General features: G+C 31.2%; 1 protein-coding gene across 5 annotated transcripts in view; it reads left to right on the top strand.

The window, feature by feature from the left end:
- Positions 1–15,412, top strand: part of LOC107451618 (rifampicin phosphotransferase) — a 126,479-nt gene extending 111,067 nt beyond the window's left edge. For 4 of the 5 annotated variants that reach the window (XM_071180576.1, XM_071180580.1, XM_071180577.1 and 1 more), the window contains exons 31-40: positions 1,110–1,169; positions 3,218–3,318; positions 5,288–5,351; positions 7,225–7,388; positions 9,293–9,371; positions 11,276–11,330; positions 11,439–11,515; positions 11,707–11,809; positions 13,640–13,714; positions 15,194–15,412. In XM_071180576.1, coding sequence (XP_071036677.1) covers positions 1,110–1,169; positions 3,218–3,318; positions 5,288–5,351; positions 7,225–7,388; positions 9,293–9,371; positions 11,276–11,330; positions 11,439–11,515; positions 11,707–11,809; positions 13,640–13,714; positions 15,194–15,258 — 843 coding nt within the window. In that variant the 3' untranslated portion in view covers positions 15,259–15,412. Of the gene's footprint in view, positions 1–1,109; positions 1,170–2,082; positions 2,143–3,217; positions 3,319–5,287; positions 5,352–7,224; positions 7,389–9,292; positions 9,372–11,275; positions 11,331–11,438; positions 11,516–11,706; positions 11,810–13,639; positions 13,715–15,193 lie in introns of all 5 variants that reach the window. The other variant, XM_071180578.1, reaches the window with a different exon arrangement.
- The last annotated feature ends 7,099 nt before the right edge of the window (positions 15,413–22,511 follow it).

Genomic DNA, 22,511 nt, shown 5'->3' with positions numbered 1-22,511 from the left:
ATAGCTTGTAATCCTATGTAAATTATAAATATCAATAAAACGATTTTTTGTCTTAGCTTTCACATTGCTATTTTCAATTCTAGATTATATTCGAGTGTGAAAAATTACAGCAGCATAAAATACAACGCCGCTCGAATTAACTCGAGCGAGCAAGTTAAGGGGTTAAACATAGGGCTATCCGGTCCTTTATCTGAATTGAATTTTATAAAATGAGAAAAGTACTTAAATTTATCTAGACCTCATTTCATAAAAAGAAAATCTTTTTGAATTGAAAGTGGTAAAAAATTGTAAACTGGGCTAGTTTCAACTTGGTTTAATCTATTGCCTGTTACTGACGTAATATTACGTTCCGTTCCAGTCTAAAGAATAAATAGAGAAAAAGAATGAAATATATGACAACCGAAGCTGATGTCGTCAGGGGGTACCTGCCCCGGAAGTCATAAATGCAAAACCTTTTCTATCGAGAGTGCACGACGAAATCTTTATGCATACGTTCTTTTATTACTAGCATTATAGATGAGTAAGGGAATCTGTAGAATCCTTTTTAGTCAAAATTTTTACCATTTAATTTGAATATATTCCACAGTGATTCAGGATCCATTGTAAAGCAATTTTTTTTTTAATTAGGTTTTGCAAAATACTTTAGTTTAGCTATACAAGCCTTATTTCTATGCGAGTCAGTAGGCCTCGGGTAGATGTAAGCCTAAATCGAAGACATTGAGTCAGACAATATTAGCAAAATTCTCGCACCAAGAAATCAGTTGTTGAGTATCCAATCTCACCTCTTGGCCTCCACCTCTTCACCAAATGGTAAAGGGGCGAATAGAATGCAAACAAATCAGAGAAAACTCCAGCTCCCACGTTTACCTCCTACAAATGGCGGAATTCATCCATATAAATATGCAGCTATTCCTGTTTAAAAAAGATATTTGGTGTGTGTATATAACGCCTGGAATTAGAAAAAGGAAGTGTTTTTTTTTTTTTTTGCTTAACTATTGGAATTTTGCGTACCGCATAAAGTGCAAGATTTATTGCTATATTGTTCAAATGACCAAACAAATTTTTACCAAAATGTTTTCTTTCTTATATTTTGTAATACTTTATTATAGTTTGACCTGCATTCAGTTCGTTGGAGAGAAAATCCTGAAATACTAATAAAATTATTACAGGTAAGAATAAAATTCAATTACACCTGCTCATTCACTGAAATAACTTTTAATTGTCTTCTGACCTTGCCATTAATTCCTNTAATACATAATAAGGGGACGGAAAGATGTTAAATCCAAATAAATGTCCTGCAAGGACATCATGTCCAGTTTCTTAAGCGAAACGCTGCAACAGCACGCCGTCTCGAAAATTTAAAAAAATATTTCCTATATCACTTATCCTTTATTTGACATGCTTGTCTAGGTCGAAATTTTAATGCATACGTTCTTTTATTACTAGTATTGTAGATGAATAAGGAATAGGATTACATGGAATCTGTAGCATTCTGGTTTCCTTTTTAGTCAAAAAAAAATTTAACATTTAATTTGAATAGATTCTTCGATGATCCAGGCCAATTGTAAAGCAATTGTTTTTTAATTAGGCTCTGCAAAATACTTTAGTTAGCTATATAAACCTTATTTCTATGCGAGTTCAGCAGGCCTCGGATAGATGTAAGCCTAAATCGCAAACGTTTGGATCGCTCTAAATCGGAGACATTGAGTCAGACAATAGTAGCAAAATTCTCGCACCAAGAAATCAGTTGTTGAGTATCCAATCAAATGGCCTCCACCTCTTCACCAAATGGTAGAGGGGCGAATAGAATGCGAACAAGTCAGAGAAAATTCCAGCTCCCACGTTTTCCTCTGACGAATGGCGGTATCCATCCATATAAATATGCAGCTATTCTGTTTAAGATATTTGGTGTGTATATAACGCCTAGAATTACAAAAAAGAAGTTTTTTTTTTTTTTTTTTTGATTTTNTGGAATTTTGCGTACCGCATAAAGTGCAAGATTTATTGCTATATTGTTCAAATGACCAAACAAATTTTTACCAAAATGTTTTCTTTCTTATATTTTGTAATACTTTATTATAGTTTGACCTGCATTCAGTTCGTTGGAGAGAAAATCCTGAAATACTAATAAAATTATTACAGGTAAGAATAAAATTCAATTACACCTGCTCATTCACTGAAATAACTTTTAATTGTCTTCTGACCTTGCCATTAATTCCTTAAGGCAATTTTTAATAATTTATTCTTATCGTGTTATAATGATGAGTTATTTCACAAAACAATAAATAAAGTAAAAATTAAATGTATCACTTACATCAAATTGGAAGAAACAGGAAAGATAATTTAAAGTTTTCAATATTTTTTTTAAATTCTGACCTTTTAAAATTTAAAAAGAGTTTTAAAATTTTTACTTCAAAAGCCTTTTCTTTAAATAGGTATGGTGTTTCTTGTGGAAGTGTGAATGTATAAATTTTTATACCATATTTTATATAAAAATGAATCTTGAGAAAATTCGAAAAATTATTAAAAATGGCTGTTCAATCAATAAATAAAAGGGGCTCTACACTTTCTTTTTATGGTGTCTTATATGAAATTTGTTTGCTTTTATTATTGATCCAGTTTCATCTTGTTCTGTACTTAATTTTTAGTGCTAAATTCTAATAATGCAAAATGATAACTTATTCATATACCATTTTGTCAAGAATCATCTGATTTGGATTCAAGGATCATTTGAATAACTAATTGTAAAATTTAAAAACTAAAATAGTTGCCTAAAATAGTAATTTCATTTTTATATATTATCGCTCTACAATGATAGATTTAATATAGCCTTCCATCGGCTTGCAACGAACGTGTTAAAGTATCGCATCCTAAGCTGAAATCTATTATCGTCTTCCTACTACTACTCCCTACTTAGCAGAGAAGTGGGGACACAGTATTCACTCCTATGAAATTTAAGAATGAGTGATGAAGTTTTGAATTTTTAAAAGTTCTTGGTTAGGACTATATTATTAAATTGCATAAAAACTGTAGCATCTAGTAGTAAACCGATTGGAGATTTGAAATCGATGATGTCAAGATATCCGAGATTTGATCAAAAATATCTTACAACAGAAAGAAAATAAATTGTTCCCCTATGCAATCCATTACTATTTAACACAGCGGTCCCTTGATGTAAAGCCCTTGCTTATCTGTTTCTTTTTTTCTACTCCAATAGAGCCTTGTCGGTAATGTATCGAATGTTACTACTGAAAACAATTCTGATAATGTGGATGATTTGCTCTCAGGACTATCTGTGCAATTAGGAACCTTTGCAAAGTATGTTATCTGTTCTAATTATTTCTCATTGATACAATTTCTAATCAATGTAAACATTTTAGTACATTTATTAATGCATAGTATGTTTTATTATTTCATCACTAGACTTATGCGGATTCGTGGCTCTTAATTTTTGAAATCATCATGTGACCTAGAACTACTTATTAGATAATATATTTCATGAGGCAAGGATCGGGACAAAGTAGTTTCGTATAAAAATAGTTTTGCACATAACTGATCTTCACTCGTGTTACGTTGATAGGGAAACCACGAAAAGTTATCGAAGTTCGCTCAATTAAAATTAGAACTCTAGTTCATAAGATCCGTCAGCAAATGTGGATACTTTGTATCAATAATATGAGAGAACTATTCGGAACTTTATACAAATCAACCAGGTACTCCTTTATTTTAAAACTTTTTTTTCAATCACCATCGATAAAAAAAAAATCTGATTAAAGTTAAGCTCTGTGTGCTTTGAAATATTGAATCCAACTCAAAACAACGGAGAAAACTTTAGTTTGTACACATCTACGCTAAAAATGGAGTAATCATGTCTAGGCTTTTGCTTTAAAATTAGAAATTTTAATAAGCACAGTTCGGATTTTTGCTCAAAGATTTAAATATTCTTACAGCAATCTGACATTTACTTACAATAATAAAGTACAATTTTTCATTTTAATAGTTCTACATCCTTTTAAGTTTTTCCTGTTGTATATGAACCCTGGGATCAAGAAGTGATATCAAGACTGAGAATTTTTAAAAAAATATTCCCACTTCTGTATCAAAAGAAGTAAAATTTCCGTGTTTATAACTACTTACTTTATTTCATAACCGTCATTGAAGAGCAGACCCAATTTTAAGCTTTCTACTACCTATGCTCAACTCCGTAGTCCTGTAGTTTCGAATCCAATCTCCTATGGTTAGTCTGACGGCAAGGGGGCTTAACCCAATGATCTGTCTACTACTGAGAATATTTTACGGCAGCACTATGGTCGGTGCAAGCGGGGTTCGGTATTCGTATCAACCAGCTATCACTGAGATACGAACCCGGGTCCCCTCATTGGGATCCGAACCCTCTATCCCCTGAGCTACAACATCTCTATGACTACTTACGAATATTAACAGTTAAAATATTTATATTTATTTTTGTAAAAGTTCACAATATAGATGAAAAAAGAAATGATGATCAAAACTAATCTCCAGTGTCCGCTATAGACTTTATCGTGACTTTTCAAGACAACAGCATCAGAGCAAAACTAGTTTTGAAACAAATTTGATATACTGTAAATGCCATATTTGCTTATAAACTTAACACACCATTATTTTTTATTTCAATTTGCTCGTTAGTTATTGTAATTTTAAGAGCTTTTTTGCTGATTTTTTTCTAACTTTCATTCCTGCTTTACGTCATATTTTGTTTTGCTGCTCAAAATCTATAATACTTAAAAACTTACGAAATTACGAATGTGGGTAAAAAATGTACAAGCAGCTCGATGAATTAAAAAAGATACGATTATTAGTTCGAGAATTATTAACTGTTAAAGGTATAGTAAAAAAAACATGTCGATTGATCTACAGTCCGCTGAAATGTAAATTTGCCGTGCTTAGAGGACCATTTTGAATTATAACTTTAAGAAGAGTTTTTTTTTCTTCGAAATTTCAGTTAATGCAATTTTAAGTGCTTTTTTTCAATTTTTTTCCTGCTTAACAACGTATTTTCTTTTAATGTTTTAATCTATAAGTCGCTGAAAGTTTCATAAGGCAATGTTCTATTGAGCGGTATAGAAAAGGCAACTACCTATCTGTTACATAAATAAAAGAATTTTCAAAATTCAGAAATAATTTCTTCCGATATTATATTCTCAAGTTATAAAACTCCAATAAAAAAAACTACTCAAGAATTATTAAAATTGCTTTATTTGCTTTTCTAGAGAATCCCAAAATGATATTTTTAATTTTATTTTCATAGATTCTTTTTAAAATGGATTCTGCCTTTTACAAGAAGAGGTGTCCAATATCGAGAAACATCAAAAGTAAGATATTTCCTGGCTATCAGGCAACCAAATTGATTTTGATATTTTTAATCCCACTTTTCCCACTAGTGATTCAAAAGATTTTCTGACAGCCTTCATTTGAATGTTCATTTCCTCCCAGTAATAAGTTTCAAGCGGACCTTGAAAATTTAAAAAAAAAATTTATAAAACTAAATCAAACACAGGTACAATAATGACAATGTAATCACCATTATGCAAAGAAACTATATCTGTACAAAGATTCTCGACAGCCGAATCACTAAATATAAGTGGTTACATAAAAAAAATACATTCCTAGTAATTTACTGGCACTTTTAAAAATTTTAAAGGTCTTTTGTTACTTTGTCCAATGCGCGTACTTTTCAGCCTTCATACTGAAAAATACGCACATACCTTAAAGAGAAACCTTTAAGTAATTCTATTAAGGGCAGTATATCGTAATATAATTAAGAGAAAAGTGTAACATTAAGGGGAAGTATAATATTAAGGGATAAGTATAATTTAGTAAGGGATAATATTAAAGGAAAAGTAATAATGTAAGGGCAGTACAGAATTTATATTAAGGGACTATATAATCGTATTGTCGAACAATTAATGATAATTCTAATAGCCAGGCAAGTGTTTGGGAAAGTCCATTAACTTTTAATTAGAATTTGTGTAAAGAATTAAACAAATAATCACAAATATTGCAGAAAAATGAATGAATAAGGAAAATAATAGTAAAAAAATACTAGTCTTAATTATTAGTTTATCTTTATTTTGAAAGATTGGTTAAGAAAGATTGGAAAGATTAAATTTTCCGAGTTGATAACTAAACATATTATATGCTGGTGCAATTAATACTTAATTGAAGCAACACTGTGAAATGCAGTTTGCACTATTCAAACCAAGTAAATTTTGAAGTTAAATATAGTTACGACTGTCTGTTAAATACGTAACCGCATAGGTGTCAACCCGAAAGTCCAAAGCTTCCCAAACTATTTGAAGTGGTAGCCAAATAACAGTTTAAGTTGAACTTAATTAGATGCGTGAGTGTGAATTCGAATCACCACATCATGTGTATAAATTAAACTCCATACATAAATGCATGCTAAATTATAGCAGGCATGTTTAAGCTTTGAAAAACTATAAAAATATTTCAGTCAGCTAAAGATTTTTCGAATTTCGTAGTCCAACAACAAGGGAAAAGGTTTATTGAAAGGAGCAAAAAGTAGCTATAGATTTAATAAGAGTAGGTTTGGATTAATTACCGAAAAATTTCGTTTATCAACTCCAGCCCGATATCCACACTAGCCCTCCTCTCCCCTGTAGCTCTTAGCATTTTGATAATACTGAAAAAGAGCGAAGAGTAGCTTTGGATTAATAAGAGTATGTTTGGATTAATTACCGAAAAATTCCGTTTATCAACTCTAGCCCGATATCCACACTAGCCCTCCTCTCCCCTGTAGCTCTTAGCATTTTGATAATACTGAAAAAGAGCAAAAAGTAGCTTTGGATTAATAAGTGTAGGTTTGGAGAATCACCAGTTAGAGAATTACCGAAAAATTCCGTTTATCAACTCTAGCCCGATATCCACACTAGCCCTCCTCTCCCCTGTAGCTCTTAGCATTTTGGTAATATTGAGAGTGATAAATTAAAATGTGTTCGCGTTATTAAATATGATGTTTTTTTTCTTTTTATTCCTTACTATTAAAGAGTTAGATGAATTGAGACATTTTGGGTTATTAATAAGGATGTTTTTCTTTTTATTCCTTGTTAGAAATGAATTAGATGAATCAAGAAAGTTAGGGTTATTAATAATGTTTTCTTTGTCCTTGTCATTAAAGGGCATTAAGACATTTAGTGTTATTGGCAACTATGTTTCTCTTTTCAGTCCTTGTTTATAAAAGGTTATGATGAGTGGCGTAAAGGCTGGAAAAGAATGGGCCAGTTAATGGTAGAAGAAGGAAGGATACCAGATGAAGATTTATTATTTTTCATGACAGTCGATGAAATTCAGCATCTCTTGAAGACAAGGTCGCCAAACGTAATCGCCAGGTACTGCTTTTCATAAAGTTCTGCCAATATAATACTGGTGAAATAAAAAATATATATGTAATTATGAAAAAACATCTTCTTCTGCTTCCAAATCCCCAAAATTAACAGGACTAAACAATGTCCATGAAATGTATGACCCGGAGGAAGTCTGCCATCAAAAGTGGGTTTTCTAGAATGTCCTTCTTGTTCAGTCCAAGGCAGTCCAGGATGTGTTGGGGAGAAGCCTGCATGTTGTGGCACCAGGGGCAGTTTGGGAAGATTTTAACACTACCCTCGAAAGAAAGAGACTTAAGGTGGNGCCAATATAATACTGGTGAAATAAAATATATATATATATAATTATGAAAAAAAATCTTCTTCTGCTTCCAAATCCCCAAAATTAACAGGACTAAACAATGTCCATGAGATGTATGACCCGGAGGAAGTCGGCCACCAAAAGTGGGTTTTCTAGAATGTCCTTCTTGTCCAGTCCAAGACAGTCCAGGATGTGTTGGGGAGAAGCCTGCATGTTGTGGCACCAGGGGCAGTTTGGGAAGATTTTAACACTACCCTCGAAAGAAAGAGACCGCTGGTAAGCCTGGTAAGCGCCATCTGATACTTGCGGTAGCACCGAATGTTGAGTGCACCTCCTCGGGTGCTCTGGTACCAGTGATGTTTGGGGGGTACGAGCCAGGAAATATTGTCTTCTTTTTTTCTTTTTCGATGCCAGTTCCATGAAGATGAGTGAATTTGGACTCATCAAGGTTTCTTCGGTCGCCTCCTTAGCCAGAGTATCGGCGATATCATTGCCCAGAACCCATGCTGGCAGAGGTCTGACTTATCTCCTTCGCCTGTTGACTTCAGCTGAGTGTAATGGAACGACCTTCTCTCCATGGGTGAGCCTTCCAGGAGTACAACTCCAGACGTACATAGCCCATTCCACTCAGTGTCACCCCCTCGCCACGATGAGGCCACCAACAGGACTTGAGGGGGATAAAAAACATAAATTAGTTTATTAGGGTAACATGCGGGGGCTGGACAGAAATATAGAAACGCTATTGTACTAAATCTATTTAGCTATCTTTCAGCAGCAAATATTTTGGACGATTTTTGCACGGCGAAATTTGAAAGATTAGGATTGAAGTTTTTAGAAATAATGCAATTTTTACTCATGCAAAATTTTGATCGACCTCAATAAGGATAGGAATTTGATAACCTCTCTCTAGTTTTGATATCAACAATTTTTAAAGCATAATTCGTTTCACTTTTAAATGGAGGTGGGTACCTGAACTAAACATAGTCTTCATGCTTTGTGAACGTAAAAATCCCATCAGTGAAACAATAGAAAATTTTAAAAAAGGAAACAATAAAAATATTAAAAAAATGCAACAGAAACTGACTTTGTTAGGGGATACTAGCCCCAGAAGTCAGAAAAATACGAAACCTTTTCTATTAAAAGAAAAGATTTCTCCATAGAAAAGGTTTTGTATTTTTATGACTTCCGAGACTGGTACCCCCTGAAGACGTCAGCTTCGGTTGCCATTATTATAATTTTTAAATATTTTTCATTATTTTTTTTTATTGATTTCAATTTTCTTGTGGAATTTCTGCTGAATTTGCTCAACTTTCCTTTGGAATTGTAGTTTTTAACTGTTTTTCACATGATTTTTGATTTTTCTTTTTATCAGTGAAACAAAATTCATTTAGGATGATATCATTTTATTTAACGGACTGCACACCTGTACCAATATTGTATGCATCTTCTTGCGACCCTTGCTAAATTTCTTGCTTCATGCTGTTTTTCCATTTGTGCTCTGTTTTTAATCGCTATTACTTTGAGATATTAAGCCATTCACAAAATATTTTAGAAGCACATTGCACCACTAAACTGACTTTTAAGTTTATATTTACTTTTGCCCTTTTAGAGCAAGTCAAAGGCGAAAGAGATTTGCAATAACGTCCGAATACCGATTTCCAGAAATAATGAAAGGCATTCCGAAACCAGTAAGTATGTTTAAATGTATTAATAAATAATCGTATCAATAATTGTAGTTATCTGAAAAAGATAAAAATACTGATGATAAAATAAATTAATTTCTAGTTTATTGATGGGCCCTCAAACATCCGGCAAAAATATTCTAGTGGCAGACTCATCAAATCAGTTTGAAGTCATCCTAATTTCGCAACTACTTCAATTTAGATATTAAGAGTCGCGATGGCTCAGGTGATAGAGCGTTCGCCTTCCAATGAGGTGAACCGAAGTTCGATTCCGGTGATAGCTGGTAGATACGAATTCCGCATCCGGCTTACACCGACCACAGTGCTGACGAGAAATATCCTCGGTGGTAGACTGATCATGGGTTAGATTCCCCTTTCCGTCAGGCTAACCGGGGGAGATTCTCGTGGTCTTTCTCGCCATGTAACGCAAATGCGGGTTAGTTCCATCAAAAAGTTCTCCACGAAGACAAATTTCTCCCAATACTTGATCCAGGAGTTCCCTTGTCTTCGGGATTGGGTTCAAAATTACAAGATTACGGAGTTTAACATCAGTAGTCGTAAACCAAAAAATGGGGTCTGCTGTTCTACGACGTATAGAAAATAAAATTAAATTTAGATATTGAGTCCCCTCTGAAAAATTCTTGTCGATTTTCTACAGGTGGAGGTCCCAAAGAACATCCAAAAATATTCAAGTGGTAGCAAAGTTTAAAATTTACAGTTTGAACAGGAATGCCAACTACTGTGCTTTCCAGAAAAGTTTTAATAAATTGGTAGCTAATTAAATAATAAAACTTGCAGAATAAGGATAATTACACGCCTACCTTATCAAAGAGTAACTATGGCACAGATGCAATAAAAGTAATGTGATACTTTTCATGTGATACTTTGAATTTTCGATATGTAGTGGTGAAAAACTTATTTAAAAGGAAAAAATACTAATGAGTAAATAACTTATACTCCATTACCACTAGAAAATACTTTATTCACAGAGTGGAGCAAGTTGTCATCTCGCTCAAAATACAGCACTCGAACTATCCTTAAAAATATTTTAAAAAATGGTAATAATATTTAAATAAAGAAGTTAAAAATTTACGTATATTAGCTTCCAACTTGTATATCAACACGTTGAATGCCACGCTAGTTTTACATGGCTTGCCCGTGTGCCCGAACGGTAAATAACAACAAACTAAAATTGCAAATATTAAACAGATTTTTCTAGTTTTTTAAAAGGCTTAGCATGACATATCTATAAAAGTGGTGAATTATATAAGCCTACGAATTGTTGAGAAATAATGGTGGATAAAAATCTACTAAATTTAATTTATTAAACCAAGAATCACAATTAATAAACTACCACTTGAAAATATTTATTCGCTGTCGCAGCAAGTTGGCATCTCTGTGTATATAAATAAAACTATTTTTGTTTGTTGTATATTGCATTAATTTCTTCAAACCATCTTAGTAACGATAATAATATAAAAAAATTAAAAATTTACTCGAATAATGTTTTTCTAATAATCTTGGCTTCGCTGGTCACCGGTGACCCCCGTGGTGCTACGAGCAAACTCAGTGCCGGTCACCGATGACCTCTATGGTATTCAACGTTTTAATAAAGTAAAAACTGCAACTTTGTTACTAGACATGTTTACTTGGAAAAATTAAGAGCAATGGAGAGCACGAATTTCTAAAATTAAATTTTATTTTCTACATTTTACTACTATTTTTAAAAAAATTTTAAATTCTCAGTGAAAAAAAAAACGCGTGGTGAAAATTCTCAGAAACTGTTACGGTTTCAGTAGCTTCTATTTTTTGATACAGAAAAGTTGAAAAAGCATTGTTTTATTCTCTTTTATATTATTGTATTTATTTCTTCATTATGTTTATTACTTATGTTCCTTTATGACATTCAGATGGAATACTCGACAGAAGATATTGTCATCAACGAGATTAACTTTTCTATGAAAGGTAATTATCATATCATTTTATAATTTTAGTAATTATACAATTCAGTAGCTGTACAATAAGTTTAACTAAAATAACATAAAATTCACAGTTTTGTTTTTCGTTATTTAGGAATACCTGTTAGTCAAGGCGTCGTAAAAGGTTTCGTTCGTAAAGCAATGACTTTGGATGAAGCAGCTCATATAAAAGTAATGGGTATAATCTTATTCAAAATATTCCATGCTTTAATATTTTATGTCATTCTTTTTTCATACTTTAATATTTTATGGCAGCTTCCAATTACTTTTTATTAAATATTTGAAGCTTAAAATAAGTGAAGGTGTAATTTCTACTTCGCGTCTTTATTATTATTTTTAAATCTTGTGATTTTCAATTTCAGCCAGGAGAAATTCTACTCACATATTCTACAGATATCTGCTGGTCGCCTTATTTTCCTTATCTTGCGGGAGTTGTGACGGAACTAGGTGGCCTTATATCACATGGTAAATAACTCTATACAGTCCATAAAAATAAATGTATTCTACATATATTACATAAAGACAAAAATGATAACGGAAAAGAGAGATTAAAGGAGAAAATTGAGAAAAATAATAATAAGCTTTATTTACTGCGAATAAGCTGCATGTAAATAGAAATTGCAAAAATAAGTTAAAAAGATGAAGAAAACATGGAAAAAATGGCAATTTCTTAAAAGAGAAGAAAAGAATTATTAAAATAAAGCTAAAAAAAATAATCATAAATATTTAAAAAAAATTTGAAAAAGGTTTCAAAGCTGGGAAATANCTATTTAGTTTCTGTTAAGAGATTAAAGGAGAAAATTGAGAAAAATAATAATAAGCTTTATTTACTGCGAATAAGCTGCATGTAAATAGAAATTGCAAAAATAAGTTAAAAAGATGAAGAAAACATGGAAAAAATGGCAATTTCTTAAAAGAGAAGAAAAGAATTATTAAAATAAAGCTAAAAAAAATAATCATAAATATTTAAAAAAAATTTGAAAAAGGTTTCAAAGCTGGGAAATAAAATAAGGAAAAGATAATCACGTTATCAGCTCACACGATTATATCCGCAAAAAAGAGCGCTTTCTAATATTAAATAATAAAATTTAATAAATCTTAATAATAATCTTTAATAATTTAAAATAATAAATAATTAATAAAATTTTTGAAAAAATTAATTTGTTTTTTAATTTTGTTTTTATTTTAGTAGAAAAAATATTAAAAATGTTTTTTTTTAAATTTTTTCTATATTTTTTAACTCATATATATGTATATAATGTATATATATATTTAACTTATATATGTATATAATGTATATATATTTAACTTATATATGTATATAATGTATATATATTTAACTTATATAGGTATAAATAGCCAGGCTGTAAAATACGAAACCAAAAGATATGTCGGATTGGGGAGAAAAAAAATTTTAAGGTGTATTCACACTGCAGTGTCGAACCAATATTAATGGCAACAAACCAGTATTTATACTTGCAGCCAAAATTCAAAATTGCATTTCAAATACGATAAAATTCTTAATCTTCAATATGGCCTGAACACAATTTTATTTAATCCGATTTGAAGATATATACCAGAAATAAATAAAAAATGTCAAAAATTTTGCCATTTTTTTTCGTATAAAATTGCTTACTATGAAAACAGAAATAAGTTACTTTCTCGACTAATAAAAAAAAATCAAACTAGGTGGTATATTTTTGCACACCCCTGCCAACTTTATTTATAAGTTCTTATACTTCATTTATAAAGTTCTGGTGTTCGATTCGCGCACCGAGCAAGGTTGACTCATCCTTTCATTCCTTCAGTGGGTCGATATAATGAGTACCGAGCATGCATACTTGCGGACAGAACACTGAGTGTTCTGCATTCGGCTGACCACCCAACTGGAACATCTGCTACTGCTCTCCAGATTCCAAGGTGAAGAAAACTGAAATGGGCACAGAAGACCTTTGCCCTCCATGGGCTGTCACGTCACTGACTTTAGTATAAATTAAACCTTACTTTTCTCGGCAAAATCAGCTTAAACTCTACATTAAACAGTGTGTTGGCCTTCTAGTTAAAATGTATTTATAAAAGTCTAATTTATGCTTATCAATGGGAAATAAAATATTTAAATAACACTGCTTAAAAATATTTTTCTTAAAATAAAAAATGTAAGTTTAATGTTAGTTATTAATTACTAATTAGTAATTAATTACTAATATTATACTTACGATTACTAAGATTTTTAATATTAGACTAATAGAATATTAGTAAGTCTAATATTTTATTAATAATTCTCTAAAAACTTAGGAGCTGTTGTAAGTCGTGAATATGGAATCCCTTGTATAGCTGGACTACATGGAGCAACAAAGCACTTTCAAACAGGTAAGGAAACGAAAATTTTTTGCTTTCTTTCCTCCTTGTTAAAACATTATACGACATTCAAAAAACTTCTATTTAAACAAATTCTTCATAAAACAAAGTTTTTATTAAATTAATATCAGCAGCAACTGATCCACGCCTCTCTAAGGTAACTAAACAGAGTTACATATAGTCATTTGCAGTTTTAAAGCAAGTAATTACTGAAAATATCGTAAGTAAAATTATATTTTAAGACTGAAAATACTATTTTAGATAGGGGAAAGTGTGGTAAGACCGGGTAAGCAAGATTCGAAGACATGTTGAAGCTAAACTATTCGACCTAGAATCTGTCAGATTTGATGTAGATATTCATTGCTTAGTATCCCTCCTAAATAGTCTTAGATGTATTACTTTATTTATAAAAGTATTGTGCACGAGAAAGTCAAATCACCCGGTCAAAAGTAGCCAGCATTTTTTACTTTAAGTTAATTTAGGAACATTGTGCGTGTAATTTACATGTAATGCAGTCAAAGCAGTACTCAAGGGGAAGAGAGAGAGAGACGGGAGGCAATTCTTCCGGGTACCGGTAACGCTGAGGGCTCGATCAAAATATAGTGCTTATTGATTAGTTTTTCTTTAAAGAAAATTTCAAAAAATTTCTTTGCAAAAAATCACAGTTTTGTGTAAAGTGTCTTCAAAATTTCTACAAAATGTAAAAATAAGGCTTTTTGTGATTTGAAGTTGAACCTAGCAACAAATTTTGTTCTGGGGTTCATAAGCCCTTTGTTCATTTTTGGATACTATCTTCGTCCTCTGATGAGCTGCAGTTTTCGTGGGCCCAGCATAGACACATATCAAAGGGGGGGGGAGGAATAGTAGTACTCGGTCTTGCACCAACAGCAGGTTATCGAAACGAAACAGAACAAAGCTACCATTGGACAAAAATGTTATTTGTTAGGGTATGAATCTTTAGTAAACGTATAGTAAATAAGTTAGACCAAAAATAATTTTCATTACTGTAATAATAATTAAGTAAGGCTAGTTAAAAAACAAAAGAATATTAGATAATTGTCATTGTAAAACAAACCTATCTACACAAACGCCGCGAATTAAGCACGCCGATATGATAGGTCCTTCTTGACTAGTAAAGTTTAATTCATATTTAGTTCGCTAGAAAACAGAACTAATTATGACATATTCAAAGTATCTGGTCATGCTCCATTCTCCTCTACATATAATTGTTAAAACTAGTGTGAAATCCTTCCAAAAAGCTTCCAAAAATTCACTTAAGCTTTAAGAAATTTCATCATTTTATTGTATGATATTAGATTTCTATAGCAGTTACAGTAAGTTGTTATATTGGGTGAAAATCGCACGTATATTTTATATACATTTAAGACTAATAATACGTATCATATACGATGTTCACATGCTTTGTTAACATGGTTGTATGCAAAATTTAATATTAAAATGCTAAAATAATTTTTAATTGCTTCTTTGTAGGTGACTACGTTATTTTGGATGGAAATAAAGGAATATTGCAAAAGGTGCAGCCTCCAGAAAATTGAAATTCTCTTCTTTTGTTTACTCAAGAACTTTATTTATTAAGACACACACACAGACAAACTTTTAACTTTATTAGAGATATTTCAATGTGACGTATGAATTCAAAGATTAACATGTTCGTTCTACGAAAATAAACAAATATTTAGTTTCTGTTAAGTTCTGTTTCATTTATAACATGATATGTCCAAAATAATCTATCCATATGCCTGACTCTATTTGAAACTACTAAAAGAAAGCTTACACAGACTAAAGAAAATATGTCTGTTTAATGATACAACCTTTCCTGATGTCTAAACGTTAAAGTGGTATCTAAAAATTGCTCCTAACTTTCTTTAATTTGAATTTACTGCCACTTTAAACGTTGTTTAAGACGCCCAAGAACCCAATAAAAACGTGGTAAAAAAGATTGTAATCTTATGCATTTATCTTTAGCTGAAGCAAGATGCTTAGACCTTCCAGAACATTTTAATAATTTAATTATTATGTGTCGACCTCGAAATATGCATTCACAGGGATGCTACAGGCGACTAAAAATGTAAAAAGTGGTAAAAACTCAATTAACTTTTATTTATTAATACTTTCTAAAATTATTCAATCATTACTACCACTAGGACTTGCATTTCAAATTAATTATATTCAAAAATAATCAACAATATTTTAATTTATACTAAATTGAAAAAAATGTGCTAGAAAATGTTGTAATCGAACTCTATTAGTAACGTTTTGAATTTTATAAGTCAGTGGAATCCCTTCATTCAAATAAATTCATGATATTATTATAATTATACTGTAAGTAAAATAAAAGCAAGGTAAGTAAAGATTTTTCAACTTAACGACATTACATCAAATGCAAAGCTGACCCATGAATCGTAACAGCTTTTCGCAGCAAAAAATTAGTTTTCAAATTATAGTTTTTATACAGTCTTTATAGTCTTCTATCAACTACTTATACTACTTCTCTTTGTCGAGTGTAGTTATGGTAGCACAACCGGAATGTGGTAGCGAAAATTGAAAAAAAAAATATTTTTGCTAGTTCCTATAACCTAAAATATATTTGTAAATATTAAGAAATATATCTAGAGGCTAAAACTGTCCAACTTAATTCCTAAATATAAAGGGAAATTAAAGCCTTGAGAATTTCAACGTAATTTGAGTCACTCCTTTTTATATTATTCCCGGCTTTAGAAAGAGGAATTAAACTATGCTCAGTCAAGAGTTCATGAAAAAATTGAAAAGTTGAATGTAACCATGGTGATAGTCTTATAGACTCGAAATTTTGTATTTCAAATCGAACTCACCACCTCTTGGATATGAGCGAAACGCCCTGCCAAGGTATCCCGACCTTAACTTTCAATAAGTTCCACAATTAACCAAACTGGACGTCAAATATCCTCAGTGCTAGACGGATTATGGGTTAGAGTTCCCTTGCAGTCTGACTAACCGCGGGAGGTTTTCGTGGTTTTCCTCCTCTCCATGTAACACAAATAAGGGTTAGTTTCATCAGAAAGTCCTCCACGAAGGCAAATTTCTCCTAAAGCTTGATTCAGGAGTTCCCTTGTCTTCTGGATTGAGTTCAAAATTACGAGGCTGCGAAGTTGAACATTAGTAGTCGTATATCCAAAATAATTGGGTCGGCTGTTCTATGACGGTTATAAAATAAAATTAACAAAACTGGTTACATAAAATTTGGTTTCTGTCATAGTTAAAAAAAATCTAAATTCCCGAATAGCATTGTGGAAATTTTGCATATAGGAAAGATAGAAATAGGTTAAATCATTAGAGATTACTTTCGTGGAATATATAGAATTTACGAAATAGTACCAACATGTGTGGAATTAAACTAACCGAAACTTTAATTGTAAGCTTACCCTCATCACATTTATAAGCTTACGAAATTCCTTTTTATTTTTGTCGTTATTTGGTAAAAGAACCAATTTGTTAAAAAGCAAAGACAACTTTAATTTTTTTTTTAAAGTTTCGAAAACTCAAACCCTTGCGTCTTTTTATCACTTTCACGAAAGCATTCTCAACCATAATGCTAGATTTAGAGCTTGAGATAAATTGGTATATACATTTAATACCTTTAAAGTAATTTGCCCAAAGTTTAGATTTGTGGCAACACAAATCCGTAAACCCTACAAAAGCTGTAGTTTAATAAACTGGTATACACTTTTAGATAAAACAAGTTTACTCATTTCTGCCACAGAATCTATTTTCACGGAAGATTTTTTTTTAAAGTAAAATTATGTTTCATCCTAGTTCAAAAAATTTGTATTCGTTTTTATCACCTCTACATAAGTTAAATATAGCTTTTAACAAATCTGCAAAACTAAATTCCCGTTTACAATTATAAAATCAAATGTTTCATCGCTACCTCTATGAAAAAACATAAGCCGAAAGTCAAAATCTGTAGCTGCTTTATTTACCATTCTGCTTTATTATTTCGTTTTAAATTATTCCTCGCAATCTAAAAATATTGCTTGCTACTGAAGTTACAATTTTGTGTTAAAATTCTGTTAAGGCAAGTTAAGAGGTTAGTTTTAGATTAGTAAATATTAATCTGTGGCGAAATTCCTGAATCAAGACCGTAGCCTCATAATTTTGATCCCAATCCAGAAGACAAGGGAGCTCCAGGATCGAGTATTGGAAGAAATTTGTCTTGTCCAGGACTCTTGATCGAACTCGCATTTGAGCTACATGGAAATGAAAACCAGGAAAATCTCCCACGGTTAGCCTGACGGCAAGGGGACTCCATCCCATGTTTTGTCTACCACTGAGGATATTTTACGTCAGCACTGTGGTCCGTTTGAGCTGGATGCGGAATTCCTATCAAACAGCCATCTTTGGGTTTCGAAATCGATTTACCTCATTGGAAGGCGAACGTTTTATCTTCTATGCCACCGCGGCTCTACGATAGCCAGTCATGAAGAATCTATCCATTTTAGATAAAATTAAACAAAAATGAGACATTTAGATTGATCTGAGGGGCAACGGTAAGTAAAACGCTTTTAATTTATTCATTTTAAGTGATAAAACCAGCTGTTTGCTCCCCATTAACAAGTCTTCAGTGCAGTGATGTCGTGACGATACACTCTTAAGTTTTGAACTATTTTAAATACAGTTCCAAATATTTTAAATAATGTAAAAACTGAATTAGTTTTAAATTTGTGAGAAAGCGTGATACAATCATAATAGTGTCTTTCCCTCAGCTTCGGCAGTAATTTTCAGATTCATAACTAAATTTTGGCGTATTAGGTTAATTACCATCATTACTACTAAACAATTTATCTTTTTAAAAATATTTACTCTTTTTCAATCCGATGCTGTAAACGAAACACTGATTTATAAAGACAAACAATTACAGAACAGTCAAAATATTTTAAATTTTTTTCCTACAATATGAAATTTATTGTACTTGTAAATAAAGAATAATCTGATTCCAAAAACTGAAAGCAAAATTAGCAAATTGTAATTCCCTATCACATTACATTCTCTGGAATAATAGTTTGAGATTCAAATATAAAATAACAAACTGGAAAAAAAAATTTATCACTATGAATTTAAAAAGGGCGTTTAAAGTTTGTGTGAATAAAATTTAGGAATCACATTAAGTCACATTTAAATATCTAATATTAATTCAAAGTAAATTCATACATTAAAACGGGATCATTTAAGTACCAAATTTTATTTAATTATCACGTTTTCATTTTAAAAATTTAAAGCTTTTTAGACAAGCATTAAAAACTTAGGATATTAAAAATTTTCTTTTTCACTTTAGTTTGCGATGTTTTTGCTATGATGAACATAACATGGAATTTTAAAATTCTTCGACATTTAAAATGTCGGAACAGTTTAAATTTATTTGCACTCTAAATTTTATGGTTAGTTTAAAGCACCACAAAAGCTTAAAAACTGGTCAGGATACTACATTTGACATAATCGTGAGTCGTATATTACATGAACAAAACATGAAGTCATTGAATAACTGAAAATTATTGAAGATTGAAATCAAATGCATCTCTTCAAGACTCTTCAGTATCTTAGGCAAGATTTTTAAATTCTAAACAAATTTCTTCATTTTACTTTGTTCTAGTGGAATAGCTTCGAATTTATTGTAAAAATACAGAAAATCAATTTTTTAAAACTTGTCCCAATTCAGCATCTTAAAGGTGCCATTAAAGAAAAAAGCAGTCCAAGAATATTGATATCCAATCTATCCTTAAGAGAGTGATTCTGGAAAAATGGATTTGAGAAAAAAACTAAGTTTACACAAAATTTCGTCTCTCCTTAAAATAAAATGTTAGAAGTTTATAAAGTTTTAGCTTGATAAATTAGACTAACGACAAATTTTACTGTCAGATTTGTTCCCACTTCCAATGTAGTATGAAAAATTTTTAGAATAAATTCTTAAGATTAAAATTTGATGAATTATACTGTCCCGCAGTGGACTGATCGTTAAGACACGGTTCCCAGCAGATCACCGAAGTCAAGCATCACTGGCTGCAGTCACTGTGCGGGTGAGTGACCACTTGAATCAGTCTGCGTAGGGACCGATGGTGGGCGGTATTGGTCCTCGTTAAACTGTGCTACCGTAAAGTGCTCGACTTCGCGCGCAGGTCGTTGCGATACCAAAGCGGGGGTGCCATCCCCTCTGCAGAGGATCAAAATTGTGATGACTTGTCTCCGGATCATCCTCAGGGATGTTTCCCAGACCGTCGCCAGTAGCCCATTGTGCAGCTTTAGTGCGACGTAAAGTAACTACTACTACTACTACTGATGAATTATACTGTAAATATTTCTGACAGTTGAGGCTTTATAATACTTTTAAAAAAGGATATGAACTCAAAATTTCTAAAACTGATGAAACTTTCTTCAATGTGGAAACTCTTGTACTATACTTATTTTATTAAATCTGAAGGACAGTATTTCAACAATAAAAGTTTATTATTCTGTGTCACGAATCAATGCTTTAAAAAATAAAATTTTTATTCTGACTTTTATTGACAAACTTTTTGAATTATAGAAATTTTATAAAAAATGAGCTAAGAAGCATATTTATATTAACTTTTGCTAGCAAATACAAATTTAAAAAGCTTTTTTGCTGGGAAATTACTTACCCAATTTTTATCACATTTAGGTTTTTCTCACTAAACAAGTTTAGCTTTTAGAAGACAATCACTAAATCCTTAATATTCCAATGCTTGGAAATTTTGTCTCAAAGGGATTTTAATTTGAAAAAATCACTACATTAATTTCTTGTTTTAATTTATAGTTATTGACAACAATTCTTAACTTTATATGTTTTACACATAGTTTTTATAGAGTCTAACATTAAAACATAATATTTGATATTCGTACTTATAATTCCATCAGTTCCAGTTTTAATTAATCAATATCCATACTAAGTTCTTTCCTACTATAAGGTTGTCCAATACAAGTGCATATATAAATTGCCGTAAAAGGAATCCAATGACGATAGAAAGGAATGTTTAGTTTTTCTACAAGCTTGTTGATGTCCAATCATCGTATATATTAAGGTTCACCCATCTGAAGAGAAAAGTTATATAAATATTGCAGCGAAATCTTAATTCTCATTTATTTCTAAAATGCACAAATCTACGCAATTTTATAGCTTCAGAATAACTCACTTCAGAATAAAGACTAATACAGTTCACGAAATTCTCCCTTCAAACGTTTTGCTTTAAAATGCAAATCGCAAAAAAGATAAAGAATATTACGACAATGCAATAATTTGCACGTTTTCAGTCTAACTTGAAGTCTAATGAGACTAATCCACATTTGTTCCATAATATAGCGCTGAAATTAATAATATAGCGCTTAAATTCATAATGCAACGTTTAAATTCATAATATAACATTTAAATTCATAATATAGCATTTAAATTCATAATATAACATTTAAATTCATAATATAGCATTTAAATTCATAACATTTAAATTCATAACATTTAAATTTATAACGTAACGCTTAAATTCCTAATATAACGTTTAAATTCATAATATAACATTTAAATTCATAATATAACATTTAAATTCATAATGTAACGCTTAAATTCATAATATAACGTTTGAAATCATAATATAGGGTTTTTCATAATATAGCGTTTAAATTCATAAAAGACTCGCTTATCAATCTTTTAAGTAGTCAAGTCATTTAATGGTAAGAATACCATGTACACATTTTTACATCCAGAATAAGCTAGTGAAAAATTATATAGTTAAATTTTACAAAACGAAAAATCAAAAAATTCGGTGAAATAAAACTAATAATAAGAAGTTAAATTTTAAAAAATTCTTTTACGCCACTTGTTAGAAAGTGCTAAGATTAAATACGGAAATTTAATGAGAAAATAAGATCGCATAGAACAAAATTTATATTGTCATGTAAAGTAATTCAATATACTAGATATTATAACCTTTGTATCATTTGAACTACTAAAATATTATTGCTCTCAACATTTAAGATTTGCTTTAATGTTTTTTTGCTTTCTAATATGAGTGAAGATAAATTTTTGACTATCTTGTTGGAAGGAGGGAAAGATGATATTTCTTTTCTTTACATAGCTGTCAGCATTGATAGGAAAAAAACGCGGTATACTTTACGAAATATAAATTTCAAGATAATTGTTGTATAATGTACTAAATATTTTACACAAATGGAATTTTAGAGATTTTTTCATATTAATAAAAATAGAACAATACCAATATATTACAGTTACGATTGACATCAAGCATACTTGAAGTATTATGTATTACTAGGGGGCTTCGCCCCCTGCTCGCTGGCGCTCGCCAACCCCCGGAACTGCTTTCGCAGTTCTTTTCGGATTGCGAAGCAATCCAATGCTCGCTTTGCTCGCTCATTGGACACGTTCTTAACGTCTAGCTTTTGCATACTTTTTTGAATACTGAAGTTCCGAAAACTGTTCACTGTAGAAAATTCTAAACCTGTACATTTCAATATTAATTTGAAAATGCAAGCAGTTCACATATTTTTCTTAATCACACTATTCTAAATTTCAGTTGTTGAGAAAAGTAACTGTTGTAAGTTTTGTTTCGAAGTCTTTCCCACCAGAGGGCTAAAGCCATGTGTTGTAAAACAATATGAAATAGTAGTCTGCTACTGAACGCCGGATGTAAAGCATCGGCTTTGATGAAGATAATTTTGTATTTTTAATTCTCTGAAGGGCGCCACCCTAATAATATGGAATTTGTAAAATAAATGTATATATTTTTGA

Source organism: Parasteatoda tepidariorum, chromosome 5 (genome assembly GCF_043381705.1).
Source record: "Parasteatoda tepidariorum isolate YZ-2023 chromosome 5, CAS_Ptep_4.0, whole genome shotgun sequence".
Classification (NCBI taxonomy): domain Eukaryota; kingdom Metazoa; phylum Arthropoda; class Arachnida; order Araneae; family Theridiidae; genus Parasteatoda; species Parasteatoda tepidariorum.
Note: the sequence above shows the minus strand (reverse complement) of the source record. Positions and strands in the feature narration are given on the sequence as shown.